This window comes from Scardinius erythrophthalmus, assembly GCF_964197995.2.
Source record: "Scardinius erythrophthalmus genome assembly, chromosome: 22".
Taxonomy (NCBI): Eukaryota; Metazoa; Chordata; class Actinopteri; order Cypriniformes; family Leuciscidae; genus Scardinius; species Scardinius erythrophthalmus.
Window position 1 is genome coordinate 14,367,550 of NC_138242.1, and position 18,190 is coordinate 14,385,739.

At 38.5% G+C, this 18,190-nt stretch overlaps 1 protein-coding gene across 1 annotated transcript in view; it reads left to right on the top strand.

The window, feature by feature from the left end:
- The window catches only part of gli3 (GLI family zinc finger 3), a 250,478-nt gene that overhangs the window by 20,996 nt on the left and 211,292 nt on the right, over window positions 1–18,190 (top strand). Inside the window, exon 2 of the mRNA XM_081352419.1 lies at window positions 14,959–15,132. Within this exon, the coding sequence (XP_081208545.1) occupies window positions 15,000–15,132 (133 nt within the window). The 5' untranslated portion in view covers window positions 14,959–14,999. The remainder of the gene's footprint in view (window positions 1–14,958; window positions 15,133–18,190) is intronic.

The window sequence follows — 18,190 nt, forward strand, 5'->3', positions numbered from 1 at the left end:
GCATGGCGCTGATCAAACACCTTCGGGGGTCTTCTCGGTGAGAAGAACAGCACTCAACTAACAGGTTCCACTTCAGAGCGTAAGCATGCTCGTAGAGGGTGCTCTCGCAGAAATTATGGTGTCTACAACTGATTGTGGTAGGTCACCTAGAACCTCCGCATCCCGTCCAGGGACCAGACATGGAGTTTCCAGAGGTCTGGACACGGGTGCCATACGGTGCCCTGTCCCTGAGAGAGAAGGTCCTCCCTCAGAGGAATGGGCCAGGGAGGGGCTGTCGAAAGGAGCATAAGTTCAGGGAACCAGGTCCAGTTGGGCCAATAAGGGGCAACAAGCAAGACCAACAGAAGCCAGTGCTGGTCGTGAAGCCAGTGCTGAAGAAGTCTCATATGGAGCAAACCGTGAGCGAGCTTCGTGAAGACGCAGGGCGACACAGCCAGCCTCAAGTGTAGGACTTTGTACTGATACACTTGACCCTCGAATGCAAAGCGCAGGAATGGACTATGTCGTGGCAGGATAGAGACATGAAAGTACGCGTCCTTCAGGTCGATCGCTGTGAACCAATCTCGGGGACGGATGCACTCGAAAATGCCTTTCTGCGTTAACATCTTGAACGGGAGCTTGTGAAGGGCCCGATTCAAGACTCGCAGGTCCAAGATTGGCCGTAACCCACCACCTTTCTTGGGTACAATGAAGTAGGGGCTGTAGAAGCCGGTCTTCATATTGGCTAGAGGAACCGGCTCTATCGCATCCTTCGCCAGTAGGCAAGGCAAGGCAAGGCAAGTTTATTTATATAGCACATTTCATACACAATGGTAATTCAAAGTGCTTTACATACTATTAAAAATAAACAGAAGAAATAAGAATATACAAAACAGTTTAGAATAAAGAAACAAGAAAGAACTAAAAATAATTAAAACAGTTTAGAATAAAGAACAGTTTAAAATAAAGAAACGAGAAAGAACTAAAAATAATTAAAACAGTTTAGAATAAAGACTAAAATAAGACACAGTATAAACAGTCGGACAGACAGTGACACAGTGCTCATTCATTAAATGCAAAGTTAAACAGATGTGTTTTGAGTCTGGATTTGAATGTGACTACTGTAGGAGCACATCTGATCTCCTCTGGAAGCTGGTTCCAGCTGCGGCTGGCATAATAGCTAAAAGCAGACTCTCCATGCTTAGAGTGAACTCTTGGAACTTCTAGCTGATGTGATCCTAATGATCTGAGTAATCTGTTGGGTTTGTATTCCGTGAGCATATCTGCAATGTATTGAGGTCCTAGGCCATTAAATGATTTATATACTAGTAATAATACTTTAAAATCAATCCTATAAGTAACTGGCAGCCAGTGTAATGACCTGAGTACTGGTGTGATATGTTCATATTTTCTGGTTCTGCTAAGAATCCTGGCAGCAGCGTTCTGTATGAGCTGCAAATGTCTTATGGTCTTTTTGGGAAGGCCAGTGAGGAGTCCATTACAATAATCCACCCTGCTGGTGATGAAAGCATGAACAAGTTTCTCTAAGTCTTGACTGGAAACAAAGCATCTAATTCTTGCAATATTTTTCAGATGATAGTATGCTGATTTAGTTATTGCTTTGACATGACTATTGAAACTAAGGTCTGACTCTAAAGACACACCAAGATTCCTGACTTGATTTTTAGTTGTTTGACCTTTAGAGTGAAGGTATGCGTTCACCTTGAGAACTTCATCTTTGTTTCCAAACACAATGATTTCAGTTTTGTCTTTGTTTAACTGTAGAAAGTTTTGGCACATCCAGCTGTTGACTTCATCGATGCATTGGCACAGGGAGTCAATGGGGCTGTAATCGTTAGGCGATAGGGCTAAGTAGATCTGTGTGTCGTCTGCATAGCTGTGGTAAGCGATTTGGTTCTTTCTCATTATTTGGCTCATTGGGAGCATATACAGGTTGAACAGGAGTGGCGCAAGAATTGAGCCTTGAGGGACTCCGCATGTCATGGGCGTCCACTCAGACTTATGGTCACCTATACTCACATAATAACCTCTCCCATCTAAGTATGACCTGAACCATTTTAGGACTATCCCAGAAATCCCCACCCAGTTTTCCAGCCTGTCCAGAAGTATTTTGTGATCGACAGTGTCAAATGCAGCACTGAGGTCGAGTAGAACCAGCACTGATAATTTGCCTGAATCCGTATTTAAGCGAATATCGTTTATTATCTTAATGAGCGCCGTCTCTGTGCTGTGGTGCGGTCGGAAACCAGATTGAAAATTATCAAAGTATCCATTTGAGTTTAAGAATTTGTTCAGCTGGTTGAAGACAACTTTTTCAATGATTTTGCCTGTGAAAGGAAGATTTGAGATCGGTCTATAGTTGCTTAATATAGTCTTATCCAGATTGCTCTTTTTCAGGAGGGGTTTGACAACAGCAGTTTTAAGGGAGTTTGGAAAACTTCCATAGAAAAGTGAGGCATTTACCACTTCTAGGAGATCTGCTTCTAAACAGTCTAACACACTTTTAAAAAAAGATGTGGGAAGTGTGTCAAGGGCGCAGGTTGATGTTTTAAGGTGCTGAACGGTTTCTTTCAGAATTTTGCCATCAATTTCTTCAAAATCAGACATAGTAACTACTTTCTCAGGTTGTAGTCTGATCTGTCTGACCTCAGTGCAACTCAAGGATGTGCTGATCACCTTTCTAATATTATTGATTTTCTCAGAGAAAAAGGTAGCAAACTCACTACACTTGCTGTCGGAGAGCATTTCACTGGGAATCTGGCTTGGGGGATTTGTTAGTCTGTCGACAGTAGCGAAGAGATTTCGAGTATTATTTAGGTTTCTGTTTATGATATTGGAGAAGAAAGTCTGTCTAGCTTTGCCTAGTTCCATATTGAAAGCACGAATGGTGTCTCTATAGATGTTATAGTGGATTACAAGTTTTGTCTTTCGCCACATGCGCTCTGATTTTCTGCATTGTCTTTTCATAATTTGCACTGCTGTTGAGTTTCTCCAAGGTGCTTTTTGTTTACCATTCTTCCTGACTTTCACAGGAGCAATATCATCAATTACATTTTTAACCTTCGAGTTAAAAGAAACAAGGAGAGAATCAACCGAGTCAGCAGATATGCTCGGTCTTAGGGATATGGCCTTCATAAATAGTACACTAGTGTTCTCATTTAGGCATCTCTTCTTGACAGACACAGATCTAACTTCAATGGCAGGAGAGATCAATAAATCAAAGAAAATACAGTAATGATCAGAGAGTGCGACATCCTTAATATCATTCAATGAAATGTTTAGACCCTTACTGATAAGTAAATCTAGAGTGTGTCCACGATTGTGTGTGGGCCCATGTACATGTTGAATCAGATCAAAAGTTTTTAAAACAGTATTGATTTCTTTTGCCATATTATTTTCTGAATTATCTATGTGAATGTTAAAATCTCCAGCAATAGTGAAACTGTCAAACTCTGAGGAAATTATTGATAACAGTTCTGTAAAGTCTTCAGCAAAGGCTGAAGAGTATTTTGGAGGCCTGTAAATAGTGATAAGTAAAATCCGTGGAGCACCTTTTAACACAATACCCAGATATTCAAAAGACGGGTAATTACCAAATGATATTTGCTTACATTGATAGACATCTTTAAAAAGAGCAGCTACACCCCCACCTCTCCTTCCAGCTCTGGAGACACTCATAAAGGTAAAGTTCGGAGGAGATGTTTCATTGAGGATTGTTGCACTGCAGCTGGCTTCTAGCCAAGTTTCATTTAGAAATATAAAGTCCAGGTTGTATGTGCTTATAAAGTCATTGACTAGAAGTGATTTATTTTTAAGTGAGCGGATGTTTAAAAGTGCTAACTTAACAGTCTTGCTTTTTGTGTCCACAATCTTAGTTTGTCGTGTGATAGGCACCAGATTAGATGGGTTTGCTGTACGGCTTTTAAAGGCCTTAGACTTTCTAACATGTGAATGAACAGATGATACAGGAACACTGGGTTCCCGCTTGTTCTGTAAACATTTGAGAAAGTTACTGTTATCACAGCGGGGACCCGGCACAAATCACTTGGAGCTGGTATCAGTTGATTTTGTAACAATTTTTTTAGTAGGACTGCTCAGGTCACAGCCCTGATTTTAAGTAGGACTGCGATCTCCGCGCGCATGACACTAGGCATATTCGCTCAGCTGTAATGAATGCCGCTGAACTTGGGCGTCCGAGTCTGATGGTACGGAGGAGCCAGCTGGACCGTTTGGGAAGCACTCTCCAGGCTTCCGCAAACCGGGCCAGGGTGACCAAGGGCACCACAAACATACCCGGGATGGGGCAGCGAGGTGGAGGACAGGGACCTGGCTCGGAAGGCCCAGGGGTGGCCCGAAGCGAGGTCTGAGTGTGCGATGCAACACTTACCTGTCTCCACGGGTCAGCAGGGGGTGTGGGAGAAGGTGTAGTCGGGTCCTCGAACCGCACCCGACTGCCGGCAGGCGACACAAGAGGGGACTGAGGGGTGCAAGGCTTTACAGGGTTGCACACCGCCAGTCTGACCCTCTTGGGACCCAGGAACGGAGGAATTTGCTCTCGGGTACCCCTGTACTCCGGAGAGCCAGCGGCGGAACGGTAACCATCTGAAGAGCTCATCCCCCCCCCATCCCTGGGTGGCCTGTGTCAGGGACGTTTAGTCTTACACTTGCCACCTGGCTTGGCAGTGTCTGACACAGGCTGGGCGGCCTTGCCCACAGACTTTGTAAGCTCTGTCCGTAAGAACAGACGAGAACTCACAGGCCTGAGGGGGAGACGAGGATCCTCCGTCAAGGGTAGTGAGGGGGGGAGGAGCTATCCAGGAAGTTTCTGGCAGTAAAAGGTGCCGTCTTTAGTAAGCTCTCCATGTACTTCGGGAAAGAAAGGCACTGGGGCGGCGGGCTGAGAACCAGCACGGCCCGCCCCGAGAAACCAATCATCCAACCGAGACTGAGCGCGACACGGTGGAGGGTTTCACTCGAGCCCGACAGCCTCGGCGGCCCGTTTCACCATAGCTGACAGCTGAGGATCTGGCTCGGGCAACGTTACACTCCCCGAAGGAGACAACGCAGCCAAGTCGTCATCTCCAGAGCTAAGCTCACCCTCCGATGCTGCAATCGGCATCCTGTCCTCTGGAGGGACCAGCGCACTCAACAGGGGACTCCACCGGCTGCGGTGTGATGGAGGGGTGAGAAGCCCACAGGGAATGGTTACCGGGCAGGAAATCCATCACTATCCTCTGATCACCCATCCCACACGGCACCCTAGGGTGGGGTGTGGTAATGGGGACTGAAGGCGAGCCTTGACCCCAAGACCTCAGCCTTGACCTGAGAACATGAACCATCCACAAAAGCTTCTTCAGCGTGCTGTAAGCCCAAACACGTGATGCAACAATTGTGACCATAAGAGGAGGACAGGGGAATGATTGCGGCAACACTGACAGGTGCCTGTACCAGTGAAGCACTCTCTCTCTTCGCCCTCAACCGGCCGTCAGACAAACAAACACAAACAGAAATGTGATGCTGTTAAAACAGTTGAGAGCTCAGAAAGCTTGCGACCACCACTGCACTCGTGCTGTAGAACCACCAGCACCGGGAGAGAATTCCTGAAGAAGCACCGACACACTCGCTCGTTGTAATATAACAACACTCTTCAGAGACATCAACATGAAGACCGATCGTCTCCGAAGCGAAAGACAAGTGGTGCGTGCATCCACCTCTGTATTTATACCCGCGCTGCGGGGCGGAGCATGGATGCAAAGCTTGCACGCCAATGTGTGCACTGGCTCGTTTTAACAATACTTGAAGATGACAGGCTCCCTATGCGTGATGCCATTCAGTCGACGTCGACTACGTCGAACGTGAACGACTGAAAGGGAACTATATACAAAGGATCAAACTAAACAGGGCATAAACGTGAAAAATATACAGCTGTTTTCATTTAATTTTTGAGACTAAATGTATGGTCACTTATACAAAATGTAATTTTTTTAAGCTATGTTACTACCAACTTTACTGTATTAAAGTATAGATTTGGGCAATAATGTTAGTCCTGTTAGAGTTCGATTCATTTCTGTGAATCAAACAGATTAAATTTAAATTCAATTTAAAATAATGATTACATTTTTCATTTCACTCAGAAATGTTCACTGATGTCCCAGTGTGACAAATTTTCATATATTAGTTTTATTAAAATGTCAGTAAATATAACCTTAAATATAAACATATACATGCACATACGTATATTTATTTTATTTATTTTACACATAACATTTTGAATCTAGAGTTCTTGGCAACAATGACTGTTTGGCTTGAAAAGAAATATGCATATACATACTATATGTTTTAACCTTCTTCACAATATAACATGTATTAAAATATGTAGATATATTTTTTAGCCACATACTCTTAATTTTGTACAGTATATTTTGGCCATCCATGTCTCATTATGCAGTCTTCACTTTTTTGTTTAATTATTATGTAGCACCTGAAAAAATTAAATAAAAATAAAAATAAACTGAGCTTGCTTGATAAGAGTCAACAAAGAAAGCAACAATATATAAACTAAGCAAACAACATATAAGCATATGAACGCCAGTATACTGTACATTAATTTATGGAAGTACATTGTACAAGTACAAGTTAATTGCTGGAATATATGATTGAATAGCTTTTGAAAAAGTGCCCATTCCAGACATGAAGTCATTTCTAAAAGTCTCAGCTCATGCTCCTTTCTTCACCCTCTCTTCTAACCTCTCAACATAACTTTATCAGGCCTAATTTTCAGATGTTTGCCATCCTACTTTAGCTTTTCTTCCACACTCTCTTTATCTTTGTTTATGTTAAATCTAATGCATTCCTTTTTCCTGACCTTTCCTCTCTCTTCTGCTCTCCTCCATTCATCTTTTCCTCCCTCCATCTCGCTTCCACTTTTTTTATTTTGCATTCACCCCCCCCACCCCCTTTTTCTTTCATCGACAGAGCCCTATACTGTAGGATGACTTTATCTAGTCTAATTTCTGGGTTGTAATAAGCTGTAAATGGTGTGGCCTGGCAGGGCCTGTATAGGAATTAATAAGAGCTAATAAAGCGTGCCTGTGGGGGTAGCAGTCTGTCTTTAAGTAAACAATATGACTTCTCCAGGGAGGCTGTTTGCAGCGTGGGGCTGTTAAGAGACTGGGCTCTGGCTTGATGAATCATGAAGCCATGAGATAGATAATTTGCTCCTTGATTCTACACCAAATAAGGCCTCTCTTCTTTGACTGTCTGATTGGATAGGCAAGCGTGCACGCGTGTGTATGTGTGTGTGAACATATGATGAATCATGTATATCTGGTGAAATTTGGTTTGAGGAGTAACTGACACTGTCCGATAAGAAAAAAAATGTAATGAACCTGCTTTTGTCTTTTGCTTCTCCTGATCCTAAGAGCCAAGGGATTTCATGTGCATCTCCTCCCAAATTTCAGTAGATAGTTAAAATTAACTAAAACGGCTATCTAAATGCAAATCTGCATATCTAATTGAATAAAACAAAATAATCAATAATATGAAATAATCATAGAACAGATAATAGTAATTAAATTAAATGTTATATATAAATGTTGTATAAGTTGTTTAAACAAAATATCAATAGGATAGCAACAATAGTAATGTTGTAAAAAAATCTTAAAGTTAACAAATATTAATATCAAAAATGGATAAATAATAAAAAAATAATAATATAAAAAAAATTGTTATATAAGTTGTTTAAACAAAAAATGCCAATGTTGTACAAAATCTGAAAATTAATCATTAATAACAAACAATCATTTTAATAAATATTTTTACATAATTGATAAATAAAACGTGACATTATTTTGCAGTGTGAAATTCTAAGTCTCATGAGCTATATGAAAGAGCAACATCTGAGCTATTTATTTATTTAGGTAGTTAGTTTGTTTGTTAGTTAGTTTGTTAGTTAGTTAGCAAGTTAGTTAAGATCATGTCAGCCAGAGTAGAGCTGTTAGATGTACAGTATGTGGGTCTCTAGTTGTAAGTGAGCCGGTGTTCAGAGGTACAGTACCTGTTGTGAGTTACTGTGAGGTACTTAGATGTGACAGTTACTGGGGTGCGCTCTGAGTCCCTGGAGAGATGAGCGTAAGACACTCCCCCTAAAAGCCTTAGCAGCCTTACCATAGCTATGTTTGATCTCAGTCAATGCAAGCATTGTGTGTGTATGAGATGGAGAGAAAAAAGGGAAGATGGGCAGGTTGGATGCTTTGCAAATGAAACCCTCTTACTTACTCCTCAGTTTCCTGAACTTCACATTCACACACCACAAAACACAAACACTGGATGGAAAATTGGGGTGGGGGTGGGGGGCTGTGTCTCTCCTCCAGCAAACTTCCAGATGCTTAGTGTGCTGTCAGATGTCAGATTTGTGTATGGCATGTGGCTCTCTTGTGTTTTAGGGGAAACAGGGGCAGTTTTTACTGTAATGAATACTACTTTATGTATAGTCATGGTAAAAAAAAGCAAAAAAAAAAAGCAATTTAACATTACCCTGTTATTGCTCAGTACACATATGTATATAAAAGATACAGTTCAATATACAGTATATATATTGATGCTATTGGGGCATGTTGTCACACCATGGTGTAAGTTGCTATGATGGAACTTGCCATTAAACAGCCTATTACAGCATTTTCAACAAAATGTATGAATGTAACATATATTATTTATATTAATTATTTATTTATTTTTGTATATATCTATATATACTTCACCAAGGCTGCATTTATTTGATCAAGAATGCTGTAAAAATAGCAATATTGTGAAATATTATTACAATTTAAAATAACTGTGATAATAACTAAACACTAATCAGCATATTAGAATGATCTCTTAAGGCTCCTTTGATACTAAAGCCTGGAATAATGGATGCTCAAAATTGAGCTTTGCCATCACAGACATAATCACATTATAAAATATAGTAAAACTGAAAACAGTTATTTTAAATTATAATAATATTTCACAGTATTTCAGATTTTGTGTATCTTCAATCAAGTAAAATTAGCCTTGGCAAGCAAGAGATTTCAAAAACATCATGAAATAATAAGATTTCAAAAACATCATGAAATAATAAAACAAACTTAATTTTTCCAAACTTTTTACCTGAAGTGTATATGTTTTAATATTTGCATTATTTAAAATATATTATTTAAATATGTATATTATATAGATATTTATATTTCATGGTTGACGTTTTTGCAGCATCGACACTGTTATTGAACTGAATGGAATCAACATTGAACTGAAGTGAATGATGACACTATTGTCTTCTGTAGAGCTGCTTATAGCTGAGATAAACTCATTACATAATTTGATGAACTTTACACAGTTGTAATTGAATCAACACTTAAGTGACACTATTGGGTTTTTTTAGAGCTGCTTTACATCAGAATTGAATTCTGTTTGCATCATTGATCATTATTTTCCTGTTTATCACTGTAAAGCTGCTTTGAAACAATCTGAATTGTTTCAAAGCAGCTTTATATAAGTGCTATATAAATAAAGGTGACAACATAATTTACAAAAATAAATAAATAAAATAAATTATATTATATAACATAATATATTTTAAATTATATAACAGAGAGAGAGAGAGAGAGAGAGAGTAACAGATAATAGCCCTGACACCTACACCCGTTTCCCCCTATGTTCACACACAAACTTGACTACTTTGTATAGGAACTAAGTTACCTTGTGTGTTTTCATTTAATTTGTCTGTGTGTTAGGCCCTGACTGAGATTTGAAGATTTTGGAAGCTTTTAAGCAAAAAGTTGAACTTGCATTTCCCCCTTTTCATTTGTTTCTTTACAAAAACACACCTGAAAAATCTAATCAAAGTTTTCAGGATTACTTGACAATTACAAACATGTAATCTTTGATTAGAGATGGAGCTAAATTGTGCAGGACAGTAGCCCTCCAAGACCAGAATTGCCCATCCCTTGTCTAAGAGGATAAAGCATGCAATCCATCAGACAGGACTCAGGAGCTCAGTGGTATAGCATGGAAATGAGTCTTGTCAGGAGCATTTGCGAGAGGACTACACAACAAAAACTTCTCTCCTCTGGGGGAAGAATAAAGATGAAAAAGCCACTCCTTCATTTGCTACGTCTGTTGGGTCTCTTGTTCTCTGAATCTCTCCACTCACTCTCTCTCAGCTTACAAACCAACGCGGGGCAGAACAAACAAACAAACAAGGCAGCTAATAAGCCAAGGAGCTGGTGCTCACTAGAGGTTTGGTATTGTTGCATGTTCTTTATTCCGTTCTTATCTACTGAGCAACAAGAGCAAAAGAGGCACTGTGTAAGCATTAAGATTACATCATTGTGCAATTGTTACACAGGAATGTAAGACGTGGCGGGCTCAATCAGCAGTGAAAGTCATTCCCGGTCCCTCTCCAGCTCCTCTAAAACATCTTAAGTGGAAAAGGTTGTAGAAACTACCCATTTTTCCTCCAACACCTTCCTGTTTTGCCTCACCATCGGTAGATATTTCCCCCCAATATGAACACCTACATGTAGCTGGTTATGGGGTAATGGATCACTAGGATGTCATTGCAGAGAGTTTATTACTTCTTTATGTTTAAAAATTAATGTAATGTCCTGTTGAAGGTTTTGTAATTGAGCCGGTGAATGAGCTTATTCCCTTAATCAAAGAGATATTCAGTCTTTCTCAGAGCACAGAGACAGAGTAGTAACCCTCACTATTAATGTTTACATACATAGTGATGTACAGATTCATAGGCATTTACTTTTTAATATAATGTTATATTTTTATTTAAAGCATATATATATTTTTTTTTTGGTATACAAATATTTTACTTTTAACAATTTATGTTTAAAAATACATACATGGTACTAAACCAATTTAATTCTACATACATTTTAATTGTATTTAAAATAATAATAATAATAATAATAATAATAATAATAATAATAATAATAATAATAATAATAATAATAATAATAATAATAATAATTTAAAGTTAGAGCATATTTTCTGGCACCACCTGGCAGCTGGCACCAAATGTCCATTAGGATCAGTGTATTTATCAAGATACATTAATAAATACACTGATATAGTTATAGTATATTTTTATTTATATTTATGTTTGGAGTATTTAAATTTTTGGAATTTAACTGGAGTTAAAAAAGATTGTGTGTGTGTGTGTGTGTGTGTGTGTGTGTGTGTGTGTGTGTGTGTGTGTGTGTGTGTGTGTGTGTGTGTGTGTGTGTCTGTGTGGAATGGTTTCAAAAAACTACAGTAGCTCTCAGTGTCAAGTCAAGTCAAGTCAAGTCAAGTCAAGTCAAGTCACCTTTATTTATATAGTGCTTTTTACAATACAGATTGTTTCAAAGCAGCTTTACAGAGATAACAGGAAAATAATGCAACAAAGTTTGTTTCCAGAAGAAAATAGCGTCATAGTCCAGCTTAAGTAAATTCAGTGATGGATCATTTTTGTTGTACAAAAGTTATTAATTTAGTTCATTTTTATATATAGCCGCTCTGGAGAAAACCGTGATGTCATCGTCCAGCTCAGTTCAGTTTTCATATAATGGTGTCAAATGCAGGCAGAGCAATAATATTGTTGAATATTAAATGTCCCCAACTAAGCAAGCCAAAAGCCAAAGGCGAAAAAGGCGGCAAAGGTGAAAGTGGCAAGGAAACAAAACTCCCATCAGGTGACAGAATGGAGAAAAAAACTTTGGGAGAAACCAGGCTCAGTCGGGGGCCAGTTCTCGTCTGGCCAACGAACGATCAGTGTATGATTATGATTCAGGCAGCATTACAGGTCAGAAGTCAGTTTGGATTGTCCTATTTGAAATCAAACTAGTATCATGTTCCCACAAAACCCAAAAGCTGTTTGTTTGACCTTTAATTTAATCTCTAATCCTCTCACCTGCACGTCAAAGACCCTGAATCAAGCCTAAATCCCACTGTATAGAAACTGACTTGAGTTTATAAGTAATATGCAAGTATGAGAAGCATGCAAAACCTTTGGAGGCACCTTATGTTTTTATGATGCCAAGGTGAAGAGGAAAACCCTTCGAAGTTAACTAATTCAAATTTCAATCAAGCACATTAATGACTCAAAGTGTATTTTGGGTGAATGACTTTGAAGTACCATTCACAGCTGACTTTCAACTCCCTGCTTTTGTCAGCAGAGCGTATAATTTATGTTAAATTGATTTGCTTAATGTGCTTAAAATAAGATTTTTTTTTTTTCCTTTGGAGAAGGCTGAATTGCGGTATTTTAAACCTGGTTAATCGCTTCTCTTTTTGTGAGAAAGGATTATGGGCCAGCACGCAGAATGAAACGCCCTTTCTCTTTCCCACAGCTAATTTGGTGTGGGTCTCTGTCTGTGCAAGGAATAAGCATTAATATGAGAATTATTTTGGGAAACAACTGCCACAAAACAGTGGTTTTAATGCATTCTATTGTGAGCTTCTTCAATTCAGGGTGTTTAGATAGCCGGCTTTAACATCCTGGTGCATACTTTAAGACCATAAGCTTTTCATCTATTCATTTCACTTAATTGACATTGTGTTATTGACCGACACACTAAAGTACACCTGTATATAATAAACTTAAACTATTGAATTATGAACATACTTATGGGGCAAATGAACAAGACAGAATAGTCTAATGAGCACATAATAAGTAGGAAATTTTTTTCTCCATTTAATCTTAGAAGTGAGATTAAATTGAGACTTTTGTTTCAGAAGAGATCTCAAAATTTTCAAGGAAAGCAAATCTAAGATTTTAGTATGAACTCAAGAAAGAAAAGTCACAAAGTAGATTGATATCTCAATTGTTTCTCATGAAGCAGCAATTAAATTAAATGGAGACTGAATGGAGGCATTTGCGTTAGTCTCCTGCTTGTCAGATTTGTCTCCTCAGAATAAGTTACAAATAATCACACATATTCCAGAAAAGATTTCAACAAAGTATCAAACTATGCTCCAAAAAACTAATATGTCAAAAAAAAAAAAAAAAAAAAAAAAAATTAAAGAAACATCTCAAACAAAGTTTGTACTTCTCTTGACTTTTCCTGAGCTATGAAAGTGCAATAACATTCTACTCAAAAATATTTTATGCAAAGTGTTATTGGAGAGTTGGTTGAAAAAGCATGAAGAACAAGGAATTTAGGAACACCTATGGAATGAGATAGCACAGGCCAGGTCAATGGGATTATGAGTGAAAAGGTCCCGGTCTTAATTGGTGCAGATGACTGGCCGGCTGCCCCATAGAGCACACAAAAGACACGTCAGCTATGCTTGAGTGGACACAAGCTTGCCGTATTTGCTTGTCCACAGGAATGTGTATGTCCTGATCTCTCTCCATATGTTCCCTTCCCTTTTACCCTTACTTTTTCAGTCCATGTCAAATGGATTACCTCATAATTTTCCTCTTTCACTCTTTTCCACTTCCTCTTTTCTTGGGATTTGAGGAAAATGAACTGAGAAGGGAAAAATTGAGCGAGCATTCTCTCTTGCTCTCCCAATTAATTTTTCCCCAAATTTTTTGTATTTTATTGCTTTATTGGCTCTTACACACACTCTCTCTCTCTCTCTCACACACACACACACACACACACACACACACACACACACACACACACACACACACACACACACACACACACACACACACACACACACACACACACACGTCAAGTCACCTGCATTGGCATAGTGCTTTATACAACACAGATAGTTTCAAAGTAGCTTTACAGTTATAAACGGGAAAATAATGATCAATTAAATTCTGCAGTTAAGCAGCTCTTAAAAGACAATAGTGTCATTATTCAGTGGAAGGCAGTTCAGTGTTGATTCAGTTTGGTTCAAAAACTGTGTGAAGTTTCTCGATTATGGATTGAGTTCACTTTAGCTATAAAGCAGTGATGTCATCATCCAGCTCAGTTCAGTTCTTATCCGATAGTGTCAGTGCAGTCAAGTCAATAATATTACTGCTTTTTAAGTGTCCCCAACTTAGCAAGCAGAGGTGACAGTTGTAAGGAACCCAAACACCATCAGGTGACAGAATGGAGAAAAAAAAAAACCTTGGGAGAAACCAGGCTCTGTCAGGGGACCAGTTCTCCTCTGTCCAAACGAAAAAATAAAATAAAAAATGGTGTGATCATGATTCCAGGCTGCATCACAAGTCAGATTGTGGATTGATATCATTCAAAATATTTAATCCAGCTCCTTCTGCTTGGAGATCAGATACATCAGTTGAAGCTGGCCATAGGGGTCTGTGCAGAGGACTTTTGTGGCTATTGTGGTCTTCATTGAGGTTCTCTGCAGAGGGCTGTCTAGTTGACAAGGTCTTTGCAGGTCTTCGTAAAATCCCTGCATGTATATACAAAATGAAACCCAAACTCTTGATAACTGCATGGTTGTTAACAGATGTTGTGTTGAGTGGTTGAGGGAAAAAATCCCTAAACAAACTAAATTAATTTGTCTGTACCCCCCTCCTCATTCATCGTGGCTACACCTCTCCTCTGGAATTTGAAGCACATCAAACTTGAATAGCAGTGTTGTAAATCCCAGACAGCTACTTCCATATTAATATAAAAACATACTCATGTTACTTAGAAAACAATTAGAATTATTATTATTTTTTGATAATTACAGCAGTTTAATTCAGATGGATAGACAGAGACTAATAATATTGTAAGGTTTTATTTATTTATTTATTTATTTTTTTTACATTTAAAGGAAATTTTTGATTTTGTATGGTTTCTGTATGGAGTTGGAAATTTGGGAAAACACAGTCATTTTCAGTGTATGGACTAATTCATTGATTGTTATTAATTGTGTGTTATTTGTTAATGAGGTTTATTGTTGTTGATTTAAAAATACAATTTCTCTGACCACTGACCTCCGACTTTTTCCTCACTTGTTACCCTGCAGGTATCCTGTCTTGATGAGGTACTGAGGAATGCACAGTTGTCATGGAAACCCAGTCCCAGACCAGTTCTGCAGCAGAGAAGAAGAAGAGAGTGGAGACCATTGTAGCCACCAAGAGCGCGTCCACCCGTGCCGACATCAGTGAGAAGGCCGTGGCCTCCAGCACAACCTCCAATGGTATAGCTTCAACACTTCAACTTCAACCTTCTCTTCTAATTACTTGTCAGGCTCAAACTTCTATTCTCCATTCATTCTGCCTTTTTGAATTTAAAGGTGAAGTGTACAATTTCTTGGATGTTAAAATTTTGAAGACTTAAAACGGTCATATAATGCCAGTTTTGTACAAGCTAATATGATTCTTTAGGGTCTAAATTAAAAGTTTGTAATATACTTTAATTAAAAATTCTCATTAGTATTGTAAGAAAACACTCATTTTACCTGGTCAAAAACAGCTCTGTTTTCAGCACGCCGTTTAAGTGCATGTGTCTTTAAATGATAATGAGCTTTGCTCACCCCGCCCCTCTGTTCCCTTTCGTTAGGGAACTCACACTGCGTCGTTGAAAACGACACTTTGGGGACGCTCCTTTAGCGTGCACCTCTGAAGTATGAATGAAACTAATCCAATCCTGATTGGTGTTGCGTCATGACATAACATGTGACGGCATAACCGGATGCATAAAAGTGACGCTGGCACACACACACATTAGCTTTTGCTCTTCAGCAAGCGTTCTCTGTGAAACTGTCTGTCTTATTTGGTGTTGTTTGTCTGTTGAAATCCACTATATTACAGAGATGGGGGACTCGAGTCATATGACTTGACTCGAGTCAGACTTAAGTCGCAAATTTTAGGACTTGAGACTTGCTTGACAAATATTAATAAAAGACTTGACTTGACTTTGACTTGATATTCATGACTTGAGACTTGACTCGGACTTGAGGTAAATGACTCGAAATAACTTGTCTTTTTTAAAATAAATATCTGTATTTGAACGCACCGCAACAATCACGTGACGCAGCAGGAACGCGCGCTGTGTGAACAAAAGCCGTAATAATGCAGTGTCGTAGTGATGACGCTAAAGCGTGGGCTGTGAAACGGTATGTAATGTGCAAGTTTATGATCGAATCAGAGAGAAAAAAATGCACAAGCATGGTTTCTCGAGAGAGAAATCGCAGCTCATAAGCAAACTTAAGACGCTGCTGAGACAAGTCACATCGATGTCATGTGTCTTTACGGGATTTTTACGGGTTGTGTGTGAACGCACTCTCTTATTCCGGAAAATCACTGGCAGTGTGAATGAACCTAAATCAAACTAACCCGAGTCAAATCTCGGGTCACTTTATCCGTGTATTTTCCGGAATCAGACTCTGTGTGAAAGGGGCTTTGGTCACACACCCTGACGAAGGCTCATTAGCCGCAACGCATAGGTGTGCAAGTAGCTACCTGTCACCTGATTTTAAAATATTAAAGCCATGATGAAATAAAGGCTTTCTATATATTTTTAATAATATTCGAGTGCCTTGGATTAATGATTTTTTTTATGATCTGAATAATCCCTTACATACAAAAGCACAGCGAAAAACAAAAAATGTCTTGAAAATTAAAATCAGGTTAAAATATGTTAAAAATGCCATATTCCAGTTTTTCTTACCTGCATACATCCCTTTGTACTGTCTAGTTATATGCTACCAATATAGTCTGCTATCCCAGGGTTGACTTGAATGTTAAAAGAAATATAAAAAAAATTTAACTGTAATTTAATAATAATTAATAACACATTGGTACAGAGTCTACCGTTCTCTGGGATCTGTTTTCATGATAATCGAATGTAAAGAGTCTCTAAAAACTGATTAGCTTATAACGCTAGTATATAGGGCATAGAGTAAGTAAAAAGAAATCGCTAGTTAATACCACTAACAAGCACCCTCATTATGCTACTCTGTTAATGTGGGGCTATTTTGAGCCTTGTTAGTGGTATTAACTAGCGATTTCTTTTTACTTACTCTATGCCCCATATACTAGCGTTATAAGCTAATCAGTTTTTAGAGATAAAACTCTTTACATTCGATTATCATGAAAACAAATCCCAGAGAACGGTCGACTCGGTTCCCATGTGTTATTACACCACAGGTTCATTTTGCGCCAGAGTTGTCCTTTAATAGCATAATAGCATGTGTACAGTGTCTAATAATTGGATAGTTTTTGGGGATGCACATAAAAGATTGTAAAAAGACACCTACACACAAAGAAAAAAAAACATACAGACTTTCGAACCGAACCATGCATACACAAATAAACAAAACAAAAATTCAAACTTGCAAGCACAACCATGCACACATGCAAACAAACAATACACTCTTCACTCATACACGCACACACATTCACTCACAAATATTAATGAATCAATCACACTCAATCAAATCACCTCTCTCTCTCTCTCTCTCTCACACACACACACACACACACACACACACACACAGAAAAAGTCAAACACAACCATGGACATGCAAACAATACACCTTTCACAAATATTAATAAATCACTCACTCACACAGATTAATAATGTACAATAGTCAATCCACCTGATTGACAGGTGTAAGTTTTGTGTCAATTCAATTATTACTGTTTTTTTCTTGTTATTCTTTTGTTAAAAAGGAAAGATCTAACTTGTTGTTAAGGGTGTGTTCATGTTCCATAAAGGGGATGCCAGTTTGAAGAATGCCATTTGGTGGCATAGGAACCATTATACTTGAATTGTGAATTGTTTAATATATTTTAATGGTCTACTGCAATGTTTGAGGCATATTTATTCTTCATGCTTTAATGTTGGCCTAATTTCAGTTACATTTACATTTTAGGCTATGTAGTTTGAAATTTTATTTCTTTTTTCTTTTTTAGATTTTTAACCACTCAGCTGTATGTGGAAATGCATATTTAAAAAAATGTTACAAATAAAACCATAGTCCACAACTTATGTAGTTTTAACTTATTTTAATATATAAATTCAGTGAAATCATCAAACGTTTGTATGACTTGCCAGTGACTTGTGACCCAAGCTACGACTTGACTTGACTTGATTGACATAAAGCAGTGACTTGACTTGACTTGACTTGACTTGCTTTTCACAAAATTGACTTGGACTTGCTTGAGACTTGAAGGTTAAGACTTGAGACTTACTTGTGACTTGTACATGTGTGACTTACTCCCACCTCTGCTATATTATGCGAGTGGAAGATA